This window comes from Pseudochaenichthys georgianus, chromosome 7 (genome assembly GCF_902827115.2).
Source record: "Pseudochaenichthys georgianus chromosome 7, fPseGeo1.2, whole genome shotgun sequence".
NCBI classification, from domain to species: Eukaryota; Metazoa; Chordata; class Actinopteri; order Perciformes; family Channichthyidae; genus Pseudochaenichthys; species Pseudochaenichthys georgianus.
Window position 1 is genome coordinate 6796043 of NC_047509.1, and position 22440 is coordinate 6818482.

At 39.9% G+C, this 22440-nt stretch overlaps 1 protein-coding gene across 3 annotated transcripts; it reads right to left on the reverse strand.

The window, feature by feature from the left end:
- Positions 1-442: 442 nt before the first annotated feature.
- On the reverse strand, positions 443-22091 carry LOC117449546 (natural resistance-associated macrophage protein 2-like). Of its 3 annotated transcripts, XR_004552491.2 has the most exons (18): positions 21660-22091; positions 19751-19840; positions 18177-18337; positions 17405-17527; positions 15534-15653; positions 14515-14621; positions 13456-13526; positions 13306-13373; positions 12164-12319; positions 11393-11551; positions 11192-11278; positions 7356-7475; positions 6980-7129; positions 5465-5538; positions 5228-5381; positions 4252-4384; positions 3004-3082; positions 443-1691 (listed from the first exon to the last, which is right to left on the reverse strand). XR_004552491.2 is itself a non-coding variant. In XM_034087295.2 (17 exons), the coding sequence occupies exons 1-16, from the start codon at positions 21697-21699 to the stop codon at positions 4277-4279; spliced, it is 1788 nt and encodes a 595-aa protein (XP_033943186.1). In that variant the 5' UTR covers positions 21700-22091; the 3' UTR covers positions 443-1691; positions 4252-4276. The 3 variants fall into 3 exon arrangements, 2 of the variants coding, with proteins under 2 accessions (XP_033943186.1, XP_033943185.1); XM_034087295.2 differs by lacking the exon at positions 3004-3082; XM_034087294.2 differs by lacking the exon at positions 443-1691 and having other exon boundaries at positions 2213-3082.
- Positions 22092-22440: the final 349 nt, after the last annotated feature.

Consider the following 22440-nt stretch of genomic DNA (forward strand, 5'->3'; position numbering starts at 1 on the left):
GATGCATGCAACAGCCTATAGCAGATGTTTCCAGTTTAGATTAATCGGAAAGACCTCCTCGGTCTGCAGTGAAAAGCATCTCCTCATCCGGAGTGGAGTTGGTGGTTATTGTAACTCCATGCAGAACTACAGTACATAACTCTGGCTCTCTGTGGGGGTAACAGAGGGCAGAGTGAAACCACTGACCCAGACTCCTTCCTTTTACTGGCACAGTTTTGCCTGGTTAAGATCACTGACAAATATGTTTTAGATAGAAGGCAGGAGCTTATTTGTAAGTATTAGAAAAAAGAAAAAAAAATGAAAGTTTTTGTCTGAAAACTGCTGAAGGAGTTTTTCTCTAGGATCCACTGCCTTGTGTCAATCACTCTCAAGTGCAACAACAGACCTAAGGAACATACACATTACACAATAGTTGCATCATGTTAAAATGCAAACAAGTCTCACACAACGCTGTTGTTAATAAAAAAAAGAATACTTTATTGCTGTTTATTTATGAAAATAAGTTGTAATCAGCTGGAATGACTTTTCACTTTTTTTGGTAAAGTGATTCCCTGAACGGTGAGAAAACTTAAAACACATTTGTTTTACCGTGTTCAAATAATGGAAGTGGGTTTGACATCGTGTTTGGCAATGTGGTCGACCAGTTGGTCCCCGGATACTTTTTTATTTACAGCACGCAGCGCCTCCTTATCCTCTAAAACCTGATTAAACCTGATGCATTGTGAGCATTGGTGGAATGTAACCAAGTACATTTACTCAAGTCCCATACTTTAGTATTATTTTGACATTATGGTGCTTTATTTGTCCATTTATGCTACTTTATATATTTCTACTCCACTACATTTCAGAGGTAAATATTGTACTTTTTACTACACTTCATGTATTTCACTCAAAATAGTAGTTACATTTGTACATAAATACAGTTACTCTTTGCACATAAATAATCCTATATTTGTAGTATTGCACTGCATTTTATAATATGAGCATGGCTGATATTATAGGATGCAATACTGTTACACAATTATGATCATCTTAAATAAGCTCCACATTAATAAACTACAATATTAAAATGTTTTGACATGCATTTGTTAGGGATAAAAACATGATATAATATTCGACAGTAATATATTAATCTACTTTTGATACGTCACATTCATTTAGCTGATACAATTTCTTTCATTTACTTACTAAAGTAATATCTTGTATTCTGGATTTTAAATTGGAATGGAGTATTTTAGGCCCATTTCTACTGTTCCTGAAGTAAAGGATCCAAGTACTTTCTCCACCTGAGCAACTGATGAGGAGTTTAGCAACCGCAGATCATAAAGCATTCATCAATAAGACATTTAGGTCATGAAAACACAAAGAAACACTTAAATAAAGTTGTAAATAAAGGAATAAGTAGAGTTGAAATAGTCAGTGTAGCCTTTCCAAACACATGGGCCCATTAAGCTCTGCCAGGCCACAGAGGCCACAATGCAAGACATAAACAGCAATGGCCCCGCTGTTTGCATTCCTGGTGTCGGACATTTTGAGGCAGCACTGACAGATCTATGTAAAAATATATACAAAAATAAGTATGGTCCGAGAGCTGGAAAATGTCATGTGGTCACTTTTTACTGAAACAATTTGAAATGCATTATCTGAGCCTGATTTCTGGTGCCCTCTTCTTCTTGTAACGTTGCATACCTCTGAGGAGAAGAGGAGAAAAGGGGGTCAGCTGGTGTGTTTACGCCCTGCGCAGAGTGTTAAAGGTGAAAACATGTTTCTTCAAACATCAGGTACAAGTTAAAGCTACATCCATCTCTCATCAGTTAAGAGAACTGATGTTAAGGTGAAAACCCAAGGTGGAAGAAAAAATGAAACCAGTGTGGCACGTTCAAACCCCTGAAATTCATCATGATTGCAGAGTGGAAGGAAAAGATATGAATACAGTCATTTATTAACAACCCTGATATACAAGTCCTGTATTTCCATGTTGTGGTTTATTGTGTGTGGGACCCGCTTGTTTACAATTCAATAGCGCATTTAATGATTTTTTATAATTGCAACCCATTAAATCAGTCCGTGCTGCTAGCTGCAGCACTAAAACGACATGGGGCTTTCTGCTAAAACGAATGCAGCAAGGATGTCCTTTCTGCAAGATAAATCAGCGACTAAACACCGTCAACAACTATAAGCAAATGGACAAATAAAATACTGATAAAATAGATCATTTCAATCTTTTAATCTCAATGAGAAAATATTCTGTTCAATTTATACAGCATGGATACATCTGTGATGTATGGCAACAAACATGAACAAAACCTCACATTAACCTTTAACACACAAACACACACATCAGGCATTGTGGTTCTATTTCTACACTTCACACCTGGGGATCCACGGCGTCTACTTACAGCCTCATGCACTCTGCCATGCAATAGCTACATCCAATCACGTTGATGACAACTAGCTGTTGAAATGTGCTTGCCGCATCTGAGCCTCATGTAGGGCTGGGACTGTCGGGGCTGAAACCATGTGATTTGCTGGAAGAGCCCCCCCCCCCCTCCCCTCCTCCCACCTCGCGGGCCTGCCCCCGAGTGGCCTCTGCTAGGCTATGTTTCCAGGAAAGGGGCCTACTGGACAGGCTGTGAGGCCTCGGCAGGGAGACATTTGGCTCATTGAGAAAAACAAAAACACAGAGGGGCGGTGGGAAGACTCCCTTACATAACTCTGCCTCCATTACAGGAAAAAAAAAAGTTCCCCGCCACAATGCAAAGAAAAACCCGTCCGTCCGCCTCTCCTCGGCTTGAAAATGTCGAAGCACTTCAGGTCAGGAATTCAAGTAACACTGAAACCAGCCGTGTTTGTTTGTCGTTACACAATAGTTGCACAAACACATCTGAATGTACAGCAGTGTTACAGCCAGTCACTGACACTCATTGGATTCATCTGATTTCCTTTGATAGAATCCTGCTGTTTCTGTGCAGCCATAACAACATGAAGTGTGATGTAACACACCGTGTCATTAAATGTGTTATGTTGTTCAGCTCTGGTGAGGAGGCATGTACAGGATCTGTGGAGGGACTGCACTGCCTCCCTGTGGCCAAAAGAGAAATTGCATTTTACAAAACATTGATTTCTGCTTCCGAACAAAGGCCTCTGAGGGCAATTCACTTTACATTTTAAGAGCCTCTTAATGCGTGCCTGCTTGTGTTGCTAAACATAAAAATAAATCTAAGCTAAAAGTGGAATTTTTGCAACAGTAGATTGTGCGGAAGGAAGCTATTTGGGAAATTCAAACATTTCACAAAATGGGGTCAATAAAGTTCTTATCTTATTTTTTTATTGCTTTTCTGGGTCGGGTTCAAATTACCTTTATCATCAGGAACTTAATTTATATAATGCTGGGAAGTCCTGAATGAAAACGTCTTTAATTGAACTTGCACAAACTCTGAAATGTTTTTTTTTAAATATTGTATGGTAAAATTACCTTAAACAATAGCTTAAGGAAAACCCACAACTGTGATCCACCTACTTGTGTATTATGTACGTGTTTATTTATATTTTCACTTTATATGTTTCTGTTTTTTTTACCTACCTAAGGACTATCGATGTAAATAAGCATTTTTGCTGTCTTTAGCATGTTTCCATCTTGAATTTCTTGCACTGATTTTCAATATGAGCTTTGTGCTAATCAAATAAAAAAGTACGTTAATGTCTGACGCTGTTTGCTATGTTTTGTTTAAGGGAACAGTTAAACATTTTCTTAAGACATATTGTTTAAAAAAAACATCAAGATTTATTTCATGCATTACTTTCTCTTTTCTCAATTTATTTATCATATCTTCATATAAACACTTTATTTTGTTCTTTCATTTCGATGTTTAGGGAACGGTATTAAGGGACACCACTAAGTGATATCATACGAGACAGTGAGGTATTGAGTTACTTGCTTTACCCCGACCCCAAAGTAGTTTTAATTTAACTATCAGGTTTACATTTAACTGTAATCTTAACTGCCGTTACAATAAACCTGCTTTCACAAACCTAGAGCTGATCATTTAGCAAAAATAATCTTAATTGCTTTAAAGACTCATTAACGGAGATTTGACTAAAGATCTACAAATACCTCAAATTAAATGAAATATGTATTCCAATAAAAAATACATTTCTGTAGTCCTATTATAAATAAACAAACACTTAAGAAGACTACATGTTCTGGAAGAGAAAACAGGCAAATGTCAGTGTGGTTGCTCACGGCTGCACCTTTTAAATAAAGTCCTCATGTGATTCAGGAGTCAAACTCCGGCTGCGTCTCCATCAGGATCCTCGTGTCGTTCCCTCTCCTCGTGCTCGGATCCAGGCAGGAAACTCCCAGAGCGATCAGACACAACCACACCTGCAGCACACACAGATGATCAGACCATTATCAGTCTATCAATCAGACAGAGACCAGGTATTTAGTATAAGATACAGCGATGAAGGTTAACGAAGGAAAAGACGTAGAAGAAAAAGACGACAATATTTCCTTTTCTTTAGAACTGTATTTACCTTATTTTCCTATTTATATTCAATATCAGTAAAGAGGCTACAGCATTACATTAAACATATACAATAATGATAAATAATACAAAAAGATATATGTTTGTCCAGCTCATTCACAAGATCTTATATATGTGCACATAAGGGGTGCTAAAAGTCACAATGATTCTTTCTTATCATAGACTTAAAAGCTTTTTGTTTTCGCAATTAATTGTTTGTTTCATAAAATGTCAGAACACGGTCTGAAGTTTCTCCTAATCAGTTTTTGCCGAACCAAATGTTCCGGATAAATAACTTAACTAATTGACTAATGGTTTAGGCTGTACGTCCATTTTCTATTCCACTCACCATGAAAAAATAAGATGTATAACAGTGTTTACTACTAACACTACTTTCATGGCGTTACACATTCTGGTCTAGTTTTACATGAACATTTCAATCATCTTGAAACCACCTGGAGTGAGAAGGGCTTTTCAGATTTGCCAAATGCATTTCAAGAATAAGTTACATTAATAATAGCAGTAATATACTTAGATAGTAATAACTAGCAAGTCAAATCGACAGCATTGTAACTTGTGTTAATACACCATTCTCAGTTTCCGTGACTATTCTTTCCGACATTACTTCCTGTGGAATATCTGGAACCAGTTTCAGGTTTCTCAAAGGCTCAGCTTAGATCCGCGGCTCTTGTGTTACCTACCAAATATCCCACAAATGTCAGGTATGCTATGGAGAGGAACGCAGCCAGCACATACAGCCACACGCTGTTCAGCTCCGTCACGTAGACCACCACGAAGTACGTGTTGATGGCACAGACCACCAGGATCACCAGGCCTCCCCCGATCTTATACACTCTGCAGGAAAGAGAGAACAAGTGTGTTTAAATGAGCAACTAATATCTTTTTATTTGATGTGTTTGAGATGCGGATGAACGTACAATCCGTTGGCAAACTCGTTCATGAGAGATGGCAGGCTGGTGAAAGTGAGGATGGGGATGAGCGCGAATGGCAGCTGTGAGAGAAGAATGGAAATGTGTTATTTTTAACTTTTCCATGACTTTTTCAAATGTTATTAATAACATTTCGATAACTATTGACAACCTAATGTACACAGTGTTTACTCTATTCACTTATTGAGTGAATGATAATCAAACAGCATCATTTTCCAATCTCTTAAAGCTGGGTATATTAACTTAAAATACTTCAAACTACAGAAACGGTCAATAAATTGTCCCTCGTCAGATTGTACTATAGGTAAGATCTTAAGGCATTTATTTATTAACTCATCTCTGGATGAAAGTCTTAAAACAAGGCAGTATTATAAGGGTATATCCATCAAGCGGACAACAACAATTAGCAGTGGTCATGACGTATGAAATTACACTTGCCAGGTATTATTCAAACATAGCAGATTTAAAATCTAGCAGACATGGAGGGAGACGGAAAGTGAGGGGAAAAACACAGAACTGATAGTAAACAAAACGTCACAAATAACTTCATCAATAGCAACAATTAATTAAATTAAACACAAGATAGTTATATTTTAGATTTATAACAGATATTTTTCTTACTCAATTTGTATAACATCTAATTATTTTGGTATTCAATGAACTGCCTTCCATTACCACTACCTTCTCCAATGGCTTTCTGTAGTATTGAACAGAGTGTTATTGAATTCAATCAAATGTAGCTTGTATGAAACTCTTCTTGCAGGCATCATTTAAATCATACTAATGTCCCTAATTCCCTCCACTGGCTTCCTGTCCATTTTAATATCTTATTGTTTGTTTTTAAATCGCTTAATGGGCTGGTCCCTCGGTACATCTCCGACCTCCTACAGGTGTACACCCCCTCAAGGGCTTTGAGGTCGGCTGATCAGCTGCTGCTGGTCGTCCCTAAAACAAAGAGAAAGACCAGGGGAGACCGAGCCTTCTCAGCGGTAGCCCCCAGGCTCTGGAACAACCTGCCCCCCCCCCCCCCCCCATGTCAAATTGTCGCCCACCCTTCAAACTTTTAAGTGCCGCCTGAAGACCCACCTCTTTTCCCTCGCTTTCGAGTCAGTTTGAGCTGTTTTATCGATTGCTATGCTTTTATTTGTCTGTCCATAGCCCTTATGTGCCTTTTATCTATTCTTATGTGTGCCTTTTATCTATTCTTATGTGTGCCTTTTATCTATTATTGTAATATTATATTTTATTATAATGTTATGTGGCTGTGAAGCACTTCGGTAAACCCTCTGTTTTTAATATGTGCTATATAAATAAAGTGGATTGGATTGGATGTCCTTCTTTTGTGTATTGCCGGTGATCAGAATCATTGAAAAGCACTTCACAGATAAAGTGCTATGAGATCAGAAGATGATCTAAAAGGAAAGATACTTGAAAGATAAAGCAGGAGAGGTGGACAGATGTTGAAGCTCCCACTGGACAGTGGGAGCCCCCCCCCGTTCTTACCTGCATGCTCTGCAGCACGTTCAGGAAGTCGTTCATGCCCGTCAGGTGCTGCACGTCCTGGAAGATGGCCACCAGCAGGGTGGGGGTGATGGCGATGGAGCGGGTCAAAATCACCCGAGCGAAACGCGACCAGCGCAGGTTCAAGAAACCCTGAAGGCAGAAAACACATCAGTCAGTGACATTTATAGAGAAAACACTGCTTGAAGCAGTGTGTACATCGCTATTCTGTGATGAGGCCCTATGCTTTTGAAGGTTTTACCTCCTGTAGTGTGTTATAGGGTTTTGTGCATGTTAATGGTCTAAAATCCAAAAGTTCCCCCCCCCCCTTACATGTGTGTGTTTTTGTGCACGCCTGATTCCTCTGCCCTTAACTGACCTCCATGACAAACTGTCCGGAGTACGTTCCCGTCATGGTGGAGCTCTGACCAGCTGCGAGGATTCCCACGGCCCAGATGTAGAGCGCCGCCGGGCCAAAGAAACAGCCGAGCACCACTCCCTGAAAAACACAAAAACAGAGAGCTGAAAACAAGCCAAGTCTCACAGAGAGGGAGAACATGATTTCTGTATAATGTCATCCACAACATTTAGGCACCTTTTAGCTCATAGTTTGGGCAGGTGCTCTACCTAGTAAAACAACTCATTCATTTCAGAGTAATATATGATTTAAAGGGGACCTATCATGCAAAATGCACTTTTTTTTAATGTCTTTTAAACATAAACATGTGTCCCCGGTGTGTCAGGGAACGCACGCAGCGTCAGAAAATAAAACCCTCTCTTTTCAGCGGCGGACACACAGCACTATCAGAAACAATGCCAAACTGTTTTGGACATAATATGGTCGGTGTTTACATTAGCATCGCTAACACTCAGAGCTAACCTGTACTCGAGAGCATGTGTGTGAAGAAGCAGGAAGTAAAAAAGGAACTCAGCTTGTGGTATAACCGGCTAGAGAGAAAGCCTTTGAGCTCCAGACTGTTTCAGAGAGAATCCTTGATCTAATAATCCTTGCGTTTCATCACTGCAGCACTTTAGACAGTATCTGCCAGGTCCCGCATGAGCCGGCATAAGCTCCGCCCCATTTTATTTTAATTTTTTTCAGTTACGTTTTTTAATTTATACAGGTGAAAATCTTATTAAGACACAGGGTCTCATTCTCAAGAGAGACCTGTTTATACCCAGAATCAGCACTTGTGTAACAGGAAGAGAAATAGAGGGATATGTATGGGCTCAGAACAGTCCCATAATACACACATGCACACAGAAGGATTCACACTTGCATTTCCGGATCCACACTTGTGTTTTTCAATGCACACACACAAATGTGTTCCATTTCATATAAATGTAAATAAAATCCAAATACAGAAACAAGTTTTACATATGTCTTTTTGATCCTCACATATTTGTTTTCCGTGTAAAACCGATGCACCTGCAAACACAAACCGCTTTCTGTGCACGGATCGCTGTGCATTTTGAGACTCCCCTGACGGTCACCCGATTCGTACTTGTAATTTTTTCTATCTATAGCCAATCAGATGTCTCCTCTATTCTAAGCCAATCACATGAGCGCGCCCCATCAGGGTATGATTTCTTGCGTTCATGACGTAGCGCTTCATGTACGCATTTTACGCTGTCCGGAGCTGACAGGTCCATGGAGCCCTAATCTCAGGACACCTCCACTCTCAGGGTGTTTCTCAATGTCGAGGAAGGCTCCTCCAGAGCCACTATTTCAAGGATGCTACGTCATCAAATCCCACCGAAGGACTGTTCCAATGAAAAGGATCCTTGGAATTCTACCGAGGACTGAATCCTTCGTTGCAGGAAATTTCGAGGATGCACCAGTGGGTGTTTCTCAATCTCGAGTAAGGCTGCTCCAGAGCCACTATTTCAAGGATACTACGTCCTCGAGTGCCGCCAAAGGACTGTTCCAATGTCCAGGATACTTGTAATTCTACAGAGGCCAGCGTACTTCGTTGAGGGAAATTTCGAGGCTGCACATGTGTAGACTCCGCTGTCTTAAAATCGCCACAATGCTTTGCGCATAGGGCTGTGCATCTTCACTGGTCTCACGATTCGATTACGATTATCCTGTCAACGATTCGATTCGGTTCGATATCCCGGTGCATCACGGTGCATCACGATTCATACCAATGCGTTGCATCCTCAATTTTCTATATTACTGCACATGGCTTATTTTTCATCAATGCATACATGCAGTAAATACACATGAACTCTCTTTTTATTATTTAGAAAGTGCTTCAGAAATCAATAACATAAATGTCTTGACATTAATTTATAAACCAAAATAAATGAATTGTATAGGTCTAGCCTCCCTAAATCTGTGTGTGAAGTTGTTCCATCCTCAAAAACAAAAAGCTAATGCTTCTGCAGTCTAGCTGCAGCTTCTAGCAACGGTCTTCTGTTAAGAAAGGACACTGAATGTCCTGAATGTGGCATCACACACATGACTTGAGTCTGAACACAGCAGACAACAGGAGTATTTACAACAGCATATAACAACAACAATACTGCATGTGGGTGCACACTTACATTCTCTGTTTTACTGTTACATAAATCCCATGAATGTATGAGATTAAATTAGCTTCATTATATCTCAGTGATTAAGTGAATAACAAAGTTTCTATCGGGTCACTATCAGCCTGTCACTCATTATTTTCAGGGAGGGGGCGGGGCTTGGAGGAACGGAGAGGAGACGGTGATCGCGGAAGCTTTTGTCCTCCTGTCCTAGAGGACATTCATACTTTGCAATCCAAGACTTAATTAAATCCACCAAAAACCTGACATGATTGTAACGCGATTATTTTTGAAAAACATAAATCCCTGTGCCGCAGCGACACGGAGTGATTCGGAGCGGGTCCTTCTGATGTGGGTTCTGGACTGGTGTTCTTGTGTTGGTGGATAAAGCAGACTGCTCCGTGTTGCTGTGCCGCTGTCACGTCTGTTCCCTGATCTCTGCGTCACCGACCGATTTGATATTAAAGTGACAGAAAAAACGTTATAGTAAAGCCGCGGCCGGAAAATCAGGAAGCAACGTTACTACTCTATAACCGATTATCTTCCGTCACTGCATCGAGACCGAATCGTCCACGTCCGCATCGCAATGCATCGTAGAAACGATTATTTTCAACACCCCTATTTGTGCATGGACCAATTTCCCAAATCTTTGGCGGAAAATGTAAGGCGGAGCCTCTCATGTGACGCACACTGCACACTTGCTAGTCCGTTCCATTCTTCGTTTTCCGAGGCTAGGAGGTATTCTTGCTTCGCTTCTGAAGGAACTCACTCGGAGGTACATGTGCTACCAAGCAAGCCTCCTCGACATTGAGAAACACCCACAGTATCCTCCGTTTGAACGCGTACATTAACAGGTTTATGATATCACTGCCCCGTCTAAGACACGAGTGGATCTGACTTTAATTACATTTGACTCAAGTGTTTCGTCAACTTAATGTGTTGTTTGAAATAACCCTTCTGCATACAGTATGTGACTAGAAGTGTTGCACGGCCAGATACGGCTGGAGAAGCTGACTCAGATGAATGAGGCGAGTAAACACGGCTGACAGCCGCCGTGAAACTCGAGCGATTATTCGCATCGCATCCGGTGTGAACGCACCATTATTACAAGTATTATATCATTACAAAATAAAATCGCCACTCTCAGTACAGCGCCACTTAAAAATGCACGTAAATACAATCTTTTATATTATTAATAATATCTTGTATTTTAGTTACACCCGCTATCGATTAATTTTGGACCTTGTATATGAAACGGAACACATTTGTGTGTGCATTGAAAAAAAGTGTGACTCCTTTTGCGGGTCATGAAATACAAGTGTGAATCCTTCTGTGTTCTGTTATGGGACTGTTCTGAGCCCGTAGATAGGAGGCGTGGCTAGAATGGGTGATCCGTTTGGTATTTTGAGCAAAACACTTGTTTTCTATATATCCGAGACCTATGCTATTGCCTAAAAATAGCATGATAGGTGACCTTTAATAGTATTTTAAATATTGGTGCATCTATATGTACGTGACCATTATGTTGCAGCTGGTGAAGGTGGAGCTAGTTTAGTTTCATATGCATTATCTGCTGGGTAGCTTGTCCATTTCAAGACGTATCACGCATGAACAACTCTAAATAGCTGGAATTGAAATTCATTAAATGAACAACGATCAACCAACCCAACTTGAACTCACCCCTTTGTAGAGGTTCACCTCCAGAGTGTCATTGTTCAGAGGGAAGAGATGTGAGTGAGGAGTTCCCGTTTGATTGCAGATGTTGTACTGGAATAAATAAATAAAAAACACACATCTGTAGCCAATACATACATAGATACACAAATATTCCCTTAAGATTCCCTCTTACTACACTATAAGAGCGGCCGCAGAGATACTCACCACTTCTTCGTTTGTTCGCTCATAGAAAGCCTCGGCGAACACAGCCACCACAAACACGTTGATGAGGAAGGAGATGAAGAGCGCCACGGTCGACTCTATGAAGTAGTATTTGTTGGCCTCCTTTACTTCTTTCTTGTTCGACCGATCCACGTCTCGAGACTGAGAAGACATTTGGACACTTAATGATTTACACAGGAGAAGATTTAACTGAAATAATATACCACTTTTCTTCGTGACAAATCAAGGCACTCGTCAGTGACCGATGTCAACATTCACACACACATTTACAAACACTATTAAACGTTGTTGTTAGGCAGCTATGGCTCAGGAGGTAGATGGAAAGTGTGTGAATGTTAGCTTCCCAGAGCAGGTGGCATTTTATATTAAAGCTTCTGCCCCTGTGTGAATGAATTATTTAACGAGGCCCTAGTAAGCTCTTTGGGGTGTTCCCTTTCCTGTAGTAGTGTGTTGTATAGGTTTGTGTGCATGTAAATGGTCTGCAAAGGCCAAAATCCCCTCCAGAGTGAGTTTCTCTCCCACACACTTGGGACAGAGGGATTCATACAATGTGCCACCTGCTTGTTAGAAAAGATTAACATTCACACACACTCACACACCGCTGGCCCTCCAGAGATACCTGGGGTTCAGTTATGTGCGCAAGGACACTTTGACATTTTGCCTGCAGAAGATTATACCAGCGACCTTCCGATTGGTGAACGACTGCTCCACCTGAGCTGCAGCTGCCCTGATTTAACGAGCATTTGATCTCACCTTGACCAGAGCAGAGTGGAGGTATATGTTGTGAGGCATGATGACGGCCCCCACGATGCCGACGGCCTGAGTAATCTGAACCGGGCCGCAGCCCTCGCAGCTCGGCACGAACATCCCCTTCAGCAGCTGGCCCTGATCCGCACCCACCGTCACATACTGAGAGAGAGAGAGAGAGAGAGAGAGAGAGAGAGAGAGAGAGAGAGAGAGAGAGAGAGAGAGAGAGAGAGAGAGAGAGAGAGAGAGAGAGAGAGTACATCAGCTTCAAACACATTTTTATTGAGTTATTTTTAATTTGATGATGGAAGAAGTTTAAACTGAGAAGGAGTCACAAGATTAGGCCAGATATTACTACAGAATGAAAGCAGAGAGGTCGCTCAGAAATGTCAGAAAGGCAAACTGGATTACACTTTAACGGAGCCATCTCAGATCTGATGTAAGCCCAGTTTAAAAACGAGCAAAGATCTCCTCAATTCCCAAAAACAGAAATATATATTCTAAAGCATTTTCACAGCCTCAAAGAACCACATACTAGATATATATCATGCAGAGTAAAAACTAACTAAATCCCTTCAATCAACAAAACTAAATGTGACTATTGGCAACATAATATAAATTGGCTGTGAAAAAAGCAGAGATTACAAAAAAGAGAGAGAATTTGAATCTATTATCAGGGCTGTCACAATATCAGATTTGTTAGATTGCTTAGTTGGGTAGTCAAAGCAAGACAACTTTTTTATTTTCTATACTTAAAATCATATTTTATTGTTTGTTTGTGCCGTATTTCAACTTTGAGGGCAAATAGCTACAACCCCAAGATAAGTACTGACACTATGCGTCTACTTGTTTTCACATGTGAAATGTAGGCGCCTTGACCCTGCCATTTATTATCTGTGGTTGAACTTTTGGGGATTTGAATGAAGGGGATAAGTATATTATAAGCCACAGCCTGGCAGTGCAAGTAAGAACTTTTTCTTGAGCCGGTTTGTATCATTCAATATTGGTGAAAGGCCGCAGAATTATTAGGTTGGATGTTATATAACAAACTGCCTGACAGGCAAATAAATGTTGATGTAGGGAAAGGAGGAGCGTGATAAAGAATTTGTTTTATTCAGTCTTGTCTGCAGATATGTAAATGTTTTTACCTCATATCCGAAGGTGATGGCCATGACGGTGATGAGCAAACCGAAGAAGGCCTCCAGCTTCCTGAGGCCTGCACGGACAGAAACGAGGAGGTTTTAATTCATTCTTGTTTTAGCAATATATTTTACCGTGAGCGCACGAGCACAACAAACCGTATTTGTCCAAGATGAGGAAGACGAAGGTGTCGATGATGGTGATGAGAACGCCTGCCCACAACGGGATCCTAAAGGTGGACAAACACACACATTGGGGAAAAAGTAGTATTAAAGCCATGTTTGAAACAGTGAAGTTATGTAACAAAGTTAATTTACTAAGTAGTGTAACGTTTTTTGGAAAGTTGAAAATACAATACTCTACATCTCAGAGGTAAATATTGTACTTTTACGTTCACCAGATTTATCTTAAAGGTGGGGTAGGTACGTTTCATAAACCGGCTCGAGATACACTTTTTGTTATATTCCATGGAATGCTCTTAACATCCCGATAGCAATGAATATCTTAAGTGCTTTGACAAAAAATCCATAAAAAAATGTCATCTGTAGAAGCCGTAATACTGTAAAAAGTACAACCAATCGGATTGGATGGCCTACCTGCCTGTCAGCCTTCCATCGGGGCACAAACTTATCTCGTGCCCTCATTGGTCATGTGCGCATTTGTGTGTGTTGGAGGAGGGGCTCTGTAAGGAAGTGGCAGATTTTCTCCGGTTGTGTATTTTCAAATTCTAGCGATCTCGAGCTGGTTTCTCAAACTTACCTACCCCACCTTTAACTTGAATTACTTTATAAATGATGACGTTTGCATATTAAAAATATACGTTAACATCGATGCATTTTTCTTTTTATAAATATAACCTCCCAAAGTTTAAGCAGCTGAGTTAGGTTAGTTAGGATAATTGGTAACTTTACAATTTTTTATTTTCTAATTTAAAAGTTATTGGTTTCCATTTGCAAATATTTCAATCACAAAATCATGTAGAAAGGGAGTTATTCACATTTTAAAACAAGACTTTACCGCCGTTTTAAGTTAGAAACGCCATTAATAGCTCAAAAGACAGAGTGCTACTGCCCCACCTTATCAAGCATTAACATTTGAAATCTAGAACTTTCACTCGCACCAGAGAGCATTTTTACAAGGTATTTTGAACTAAAGGATCTCTATACTTCTCCAGCGCCAACCCAGTGACGGATATAAAGAAGTTGTGTTCAGGTCACCTGCCGGAGGAGAGGAGGTTGAAAGCGATGGCGCAGCCGATCACTTCCTGCATGTCGGAGCCGATGATGGCGATCTCCACCATCAACCACAGGATGATACGAGGAACCTGACACAACGCACAGGAGAGAGACATGAGGTGTTAATGTCAGCAGACCTTCAGTATTCAAGCTAACAACAGGTTAGTGAGCATTTGTTTTGGATTACTTTTAGATGGAAAAAACAGATAATGGGAATTCAGATATACCGTACTTTTCGGACTATAAGCCGCGACTTTCCCCCCATTTTTGTTGTACAGCTAACGGCCACTAGGGAACCTCCTAAATCTATGGATTTTACAGGTAAAATTAACCACCTTTAACCCTATGGGCTCTAGGACCGGTCCGCGCCCGCCACCTTTAAGCGGCGGGCTCCAGCAGGAAAAGCTGGAGGCCGGAAAAGAGTGAGACAGGTAGCGCGCCAAAGTAAAAGTGGAACCGAGAGACAGAACGAGAGCAAGACAGACGGACAATTTAGCTGCTGCGGCTTATATGCAGGTGCGCTTTATAGTCCGAAAAGTACGGTACATTACTGTAAAAGAAGGAAATGCAATATGGAAGCAGTCAAAGGTCTGAATATTGCAGATATTGCAAAGCATTCTGTTTGCATACTTTGTAATATGTATATATTTAGATACTATTGACTTTGTATCTTTTATCTATCATTTATAGCTGTAATCGTATTTTACAGAGTGTATAGCACATGACACCCTCTGTCCTTACACCCCTGCAGCAGGTGAGGAAAAACCTCCATAGAAACCCCATGGGGACAACGGGAAGATAACTCACAGGAAGAACATAAATGCAATGAATGTTGTTTGTATAGATTGAAAATAGAGCTAAAGCTGGTCATTCATTCAGGCTCTCATTAAACCAACATTACTTCTGCTAAGAGCCTCGAAGAAAGATCGTTCCTACGCATCAGATCAGGTTTCGGAGAAGGCAAGGCACTGAAGATCTCATGCAAACAGCGGATGTCTCACCGTGCGGTACTGCCGGTTGCAGACCTCGGCGAGGTGCATCCCCGTGACGACGCCGAGTCGAGCGCCGAGCCGCTGCAGCAGCAGGCCGATGATGGTGGCCGCCAGCAGCACCCAGAGGAGCTGACAGGAGGGGACAGCTGTTAATCTGACGCCTTCATGAGCTTAACCCAGAGTCAACAGTCATTAAAGTTGCGAAATGACAATAGAAATAATTCATAAGTTTGTAGATGTAAAATCTTCTTTGTAAACCTGAAAAAAGCCAAGTTTGGGAAGTTGTTTAGCACATTGGATTTAACATTTATTCAAGGAATTATATGAATAGCACGTTTTTCTTGTTTTCCAGTCATTCACTTCTGTTATTTCAGATACCTGCCATTCCCCACCTGTGATTGGTCATTTTAAACACAATAGCTAAAGTTTGATAGAAGTATGGTCAATGCTGTTGAGCTGTTGCCACCTGAACATCGGGCCAAAAAGAAATATGTGAAGAAATACGTGTTCATGTCGCACACTGCAGGTGATTCTTTATTGTCATTAAGTTGCTACAAAAACTAGAAAACCCTAATTTGCAAACGCCAAAACCACACTTTAAAAAGTATTTGTAAAACCTCAATGTTTCATAATTTGTACAATAATTTCTTAACACATTCTTTTCAACATTTGAAACTCTCTATGGGGTAATTTACAATTTAAGACGGTACATTTCTTTTGGCAATGTGTCATTTAAAGAAACGGCTAAATCTTTTAAGCTCTGTGTTGATGCCATAACATCTGCATCCACTTCCCCTTCTGCAACACGCTCCTGAAGTCTCAACACGGCAAAGGAAGTGGCGTTTTATTGTTGCATCATCCTGATAAAACATCAATATAATACTTATATACCTACTTAAAACACAGGATATTGTCGGTTAAAGTTGTTTTTGTTAAGTCTTAAACACTTTTGGTGAATTAAATCATCCAAAATAGTTTCTGTGCATTTTATCCGAATAATGTTGGGACATTAAGCATTTAAGAAAGACAAAAGGGGAGTTTTTGGTCAGTATTTTGCAGCAGCTTAAAGTGAACTGAAACTGGAGACGAATGACCCAACTTTGGACCTCGGGTCAGGCGGAGGGCTCGGTCACTCTGTGAATATTCACTCCGCCTCTCATTCACTTTATTAAAAGCTCTTTTCACTAATGCATTCAGGAATGTGTTGGCAGCTCCCTCAGGACAAAGTTCACCGGTGTTAAACGTTGACCCGCAGTGTTGATAGGCTCTCTAATGTCGGGCAAACCAGGAAGTGTGAATGGCATTATCTTTTATATGAGTGTTGACAGAACTAAAACAACAGAGTGAGAGGGAAGCTACCTGTCTAACCTTTATGTTTCCAGGATAGGTCTCCTTGAGATTAGAAATATTTCCCACGAGAGTCCTGGCCCAAGATAGGCGGCAGCAGCACAGTTACAGACAACTTAAAACACAATCATAACCCAATGTGCTATTACTCATTACTCCCAGGCTTACAACATTACATTTGTACCTTGTCACTTCTGGTCTGAATGTGATAACCTTATGTGATTGGGTGTGACAATAGAAATTAGTGGTGAGGGAAACATTTATTAATGCAAGAATCAAAATTCCTATCTCCCTAAAATTCCTAATGGATTCACACTTTTAAAAAAAAACGATTTAAGCAGTATTTACATTGTTACTCTATCTATTTTTCTGTAAAGTGAAGATTTGTGTAGCCTACTTTTGATACATGCCCTGATAGAATAACTGTATGCTGTTGAAAAAGCGAAAACGATTAAAAAAGACAGTGTTTCTGATGGACAGTAATCCTCCACACTGAGTCAAAGTGTCTGTGGACTGAACTTGATGTTGGTTACCTTAAAGCCAGCTTTAGCTCCAGACTGCAGGTCCGACTCGATGTTCCCGGGGTCCAGGTAGGCGATGCTCATCAGGAAGCCCGGCCCCGTGAAGGCCCAAAGCTTCCTGAAACTGAAGCACTTCTGCAGGACACCGAGAGATAAAGTTAGCACTCTAATCTTAACTCAAGGAAAGTAGTACAATTACAGGGTAGACATATGATGTTACTGGCAAAAGTCCTGCATTACAAATGTTAAGTAAAGGTAAAAACGTGGTAGCATCAAAACACAGAAAAAGCATAAAAGCAAGAAGTATTGATTCTGTATTGATTCCATTGCAGAAAAATGTATATGATAATATTGATTTGAATTATTAATGCTTTATTGTGTTGATCACTTAACTGTTGCAGCTGGTAATTAAGGAGCCCTATTTAATGGCTAGGGGTTAGCTTGTAATTACATCAAGATATCAAATAAATGTATCTTAACATATAAAACATGACCAATTACTTAATGATTAAAATGTGTGATATACATCTGTAATAGTAGTAGTAACTGAAGCTTGAATAAAACTGCAATTGTGTTGCAGAAGTACCCCAAATTGTAATGAATCCAGTACTTTAGTAAATATACGTTATACCCCTTTGTAACACTGACAACATCAAACAGTTCATACTTTATTACTTGCTTATAAATGTAGCAAAAACATTCTTTAAATCTCCACAATGATTTGTCTTTCTTTGCTTTGCCTTTCATTAGGGGTTTTCTCATTTGGCGCTTCGCATTGATTTACCTCGCTGTCCTCCTCGGGAACAGGGACCTTTTGTTCAAAGTAGGTACTAGAAACCGGTTCATTATTCTGTTTCTGGAGGAAGACTGAGGGGGCGGAGCCTCTGTGTGTGTGCGTCGTCTGGACCACTGATTTCTCTCCCTCCATGTCCCCGGCTGAAATATCTTAGAAAACAAAAATTACACATCATACACTGCGGTAAACACACACACACACATCCACAGTAAATGACTCCAACACATTGACACAGTTGATGTCGGCACCTGCATCGTGAAGAGGCAGTTTCTGTTCATTAGCATAGCAAAGTCACACTTGTTTTTTTAACTCTGATGTGTGTTTTGGGTGCTAGAAAACATCCTGTATGAGCAGCTGAGTCTTTATTCATGCACAACTGAGCCTGTAAAGCTCAGGTTAGATGACGATAGAGAAAGATGAGGTAATCAAACCCATTCTTAGTTAGAAATGGAAACACAATGTACGCATATGTGAAGCTTTTCATGTTTTTTTAATGTACTTCACTTCATACTCAAGTAAAGAAAATTCACCACAAAAGTGTACCTACCAGTGAATAGCAAAGTTATGTACAGAGTATCACACACGATAAGCAGTAAATAACTCAAATGAAACTGAACTAAAATTAATTATTCGAAGAGTCTTCAGCCATGCTAGCGTGGGCACAAAGTCCATCAATGAATACCCTAACATGGTGATGTTTAACACGTTAAACATCTGTCTTTTAATCATTAAATAATACGAGAATTAACTTACACGTCATCTAACTTCTGGACGAACGGGTATGATTGGATTGTATTCAAATCTGAGCTAAAATCTACAACTAAAACACCTTTATCCCTCGAGGTCGTCTTAATGTTTGCTGATCACAGCATTTAAAAACTCATCCTATTGCTTTTATTGTCCCGTGTAAAACACTGTAAATTGCCTCTGAGTTGTAAATATGCATTACAGGCTTCCTGGAAATAAAACTTAATTGCCCGGCAGATGTCAAGGTAAAACGTTTAACAGCTGGTGTTACATGTAAGGTCACAGGGTCACTAAGGTCACCAGGATTCATCATTCATTCAGGATTCATTTGGAATATATGCACATACTGAAATGTAATGGCAGTCGTTGAGATATTTTAGATATATCAGTCAGGACCAAAGCGGTGAACCACCACCATTTCTATCAAGAAAGTCATTTTGCCTTGAAGGGGCTCTATTATGTTTCTTAGGTCTTCCCTTTCCTGTAGTGTGTTATATACGTTTTGGTGACTGTAAATGGTCTGCAAAGACTCGGATCCCATAAAAGCCGTAAACGCCATTGGAAAGCACGTGCACATTGTAAGTGATGCCAAGGGGCGGGACATCTCTAAGCTAACCAATCAGAGCAGACTGGGCTCTGGTTTCAGACAGAGGGTGAACAGAGGTGCTGCAGCACAGGCAGTATGAGAGAAATAAAGTATGGAGACATTTGACAGTAGAGGCAAAAATAAAAACATGAACCTGAAAATTAGCATGATGCTTTGGTGTGCAGGAACAAAACAAAAACACAAGTTGTCAACAAGCAAACATCCTCACCTCGTCCTCCGTTCTGCTCTGGCTCCTGGTCTGTGGGAACACTGGGAGGCAGAGAGGAGATGTGGATATCCTCCGGAGGACGGTCTCTCACTGCAGGCAAACGGGTAATTCAACTGAGATTATAATGACCACCTATTTCATCACAGAGCACACGGAACTAAATCTTCATATACAGACAAACCATGAGAAAGAAGTGCAAAAATAATCACCTCATTATTGTAAAGTTATAATGTCAGTCATGTGTTGTTGTCGGAAAGTATTTCACTGCAACAGGTACTTTTTTGTGTTTTTTAAGGGGTCACTTGTATGACATGACAGTATACTCACATACTGTACATAAATACAAATGTAGGTACTTTTACTCCACAAAAATAATGTGAAATTCTTATATAACTATTTAACAGCCTAAGGTTATTAATATAAGTATAATTAAATAATAACATATGATGTATTATTAATGATGAAGCTACCCGGCAGCAGTACAAGATGTATTTCAAATTAGCTATATATAATGGATTAATCTAAAATGGACCATCCTCCTGCATAATGAGTACTTTTACTTTACTTTATATTTTGAAGATAATACTTTTACTAAAGTAAGATTTAAAGTAGGGCTGCTCAATTAATCGTATTTTAATCGCAATTACGATGTTGGCTTGCAACGATTATGAAAACAACATAATCGAAATAAAAACATTATTATTATTTTTTCTTTTTATTGGTTTTTCAGTTGAATTATACTTAAAGTTCAGGGTAATCAACTGTTGAAAACATACCGTTCACATTTTGGATGTTTTAAAAGTAAATATAATCGTGATATCAATTATTGACCAAAAATAATCGAGATTATGATTTTTGCCATAATCACACAGCCCTAATTTAAAGGCAGAAGCTGTTCCTGTAATAAAGTAATGCTACTTGTAAGTCAGTAATACTCTGAGTACTTCTTTCTGTGCCTTCTGAGTATGATGCAGCCTCACCTCAGCAGAACAGTGACTTTCTGTGAGATTTGTATGGGGACGTTAGATTACACCTCAGGAAATGATGGATCCCATTGAGCACGATGAGCTCAATGTGAACTTTGTTACCCTATAAATCCTTTTACATAAATCAGGGGACGTGAGAGGAGAAGAGTCATCTCAGGTAAAAGTAGGTCAACGTGACCCCTTTAGACAGAAAAGAACGATTCAAAACTTATCAGACTTTTTTAAAATGTCAAATAGAAAGTGGACATAATTTAGGGGTAAAAAGTACAAGTTCCCTCCAAAATGTAGCGGGGTAGTAGAAAGTACCAAAACAAATAAAGTACAAGTTCCCTCCAAAATGTAGCGGGGTAGTAGAAAGTACCAAAACAAATAAAGTACAAGTACCTCAAATGTGAACTTGACATTTACAGTTTTCAACATATTATTTTGGATGTGTTCATTTAAAAATAGCATACATTAAGCAAAGATGTATTTTTTTTCAATTTTGGAAGCTCAACCTCAGCTCCTATAATAAGTCTATAATAAAGTGAGAGTGTGAAATACAGATACCCACATTCTAAAGTACAACATTTCCCCATTGCAACTCATTGGAACCACAATGTGTACACCGTAACAGCAACACAACATGTATTATATTATTCCAGACTTTAATCTAGAATACAGACTTCCTAATTGTAGTTTTTACTATTATTTTAACTATGATTTAGTCATTTTCTTATGTGTGTCCTATGGGACAGAAACATACTATTTCTCTGGTTCCCAATAGGTAATGTCTGCTGTATGAAGTGTTAGGACATGAGAGCAACTTATTTTTGTATATGGCGAGGAACAAGAGGTTTAGCAGATTACTTTAAACTTTTAACTCCCCTTTTGTTTGCTTTAGGATGCAAATAGTGTTGCGACATTTAATAAAACTGACTTACCTGACCGCAGGAAGGAAAACATCTTCCTCCTCTGTGTCATTTTCGGGCTGTTTAATCTATAAAAAAAGGTCTAAAACTTCAATCGAAACTCCTCTCCGGTGTGATGTGACTCATGCTGTCCCCTCTCGTTTCCCAGGTGTTTCAGTGGAGCACAGCGGCAGGTTGGACACCGTCCCTCCGGTGTGAGGAGCAGACTCACCGGACAGGTAAGGACGGGGGGTGGCGGGGGAGGAAGCTACCTGACCACACACACACACACCTGCAAGTTTCACAATTTATCCTGAAGTCACATGACCCGGATTCCAAAGTGAAACAGTGGCCCAATCCTAAACCACTCCCTCGACCCTACCCCTCCGTCTGTAGCCACACTCGCAGCTCAACGAGGCTCCCTCCTGTCAGATGGAGGGAGTAAATACAGCAGCAAGCTTTGAGACGGCCTCCCCTCTCTCCGGCAGAAACAGGAAATGCTGTAACTGTATGTAACAACGGTTTCAAATCAGCATCTCTTAGACAAAAAGTTTAAATGAATAACTCAAATAAAACTCCAAACATCTTTCATTGTGTTTCAAAGCTCTTTTAGTTTTTTCTTCTTAGTTTTTGCAACGGTCTGTAAATATACACAACTTTATAATAAAATGCACACATTTACCTTTTTCTAGACTAAACACAGGTATGATCCTGAGTTAAAAACATATGAGGTTATCACGAGGTTGTTAACATCGCAGTTTATCAGTGGATGTTTGCTGGAACTACTTGTAAACAGCGTGTTTCCTGACGGACA

Bases quoted from the DNA above. Each gene is read 5' to 3' on its own strand.
- LOC117449546 (XM_034087295.2), bottom strand. From the start codon at position 21,699: ATGACACAGAGGAGGAAGATGTTTTCCTTCCTGCGGTCAG. The intron at 13,527-14,514 runs GTGACCTGAACA...GTCCACCTTTAG, and splicing joins AACCTCCTCTCCTCCGGCAG to GATCCCGTTGTGGGCAGGCG. The intron at 12,320-13,305 runs GTAAAAACATTT...TCTCTCTCTCAG, and splicing joins CCATCACCTTCGGATATGAG to TATGTGACGGTGGGTGCGGA.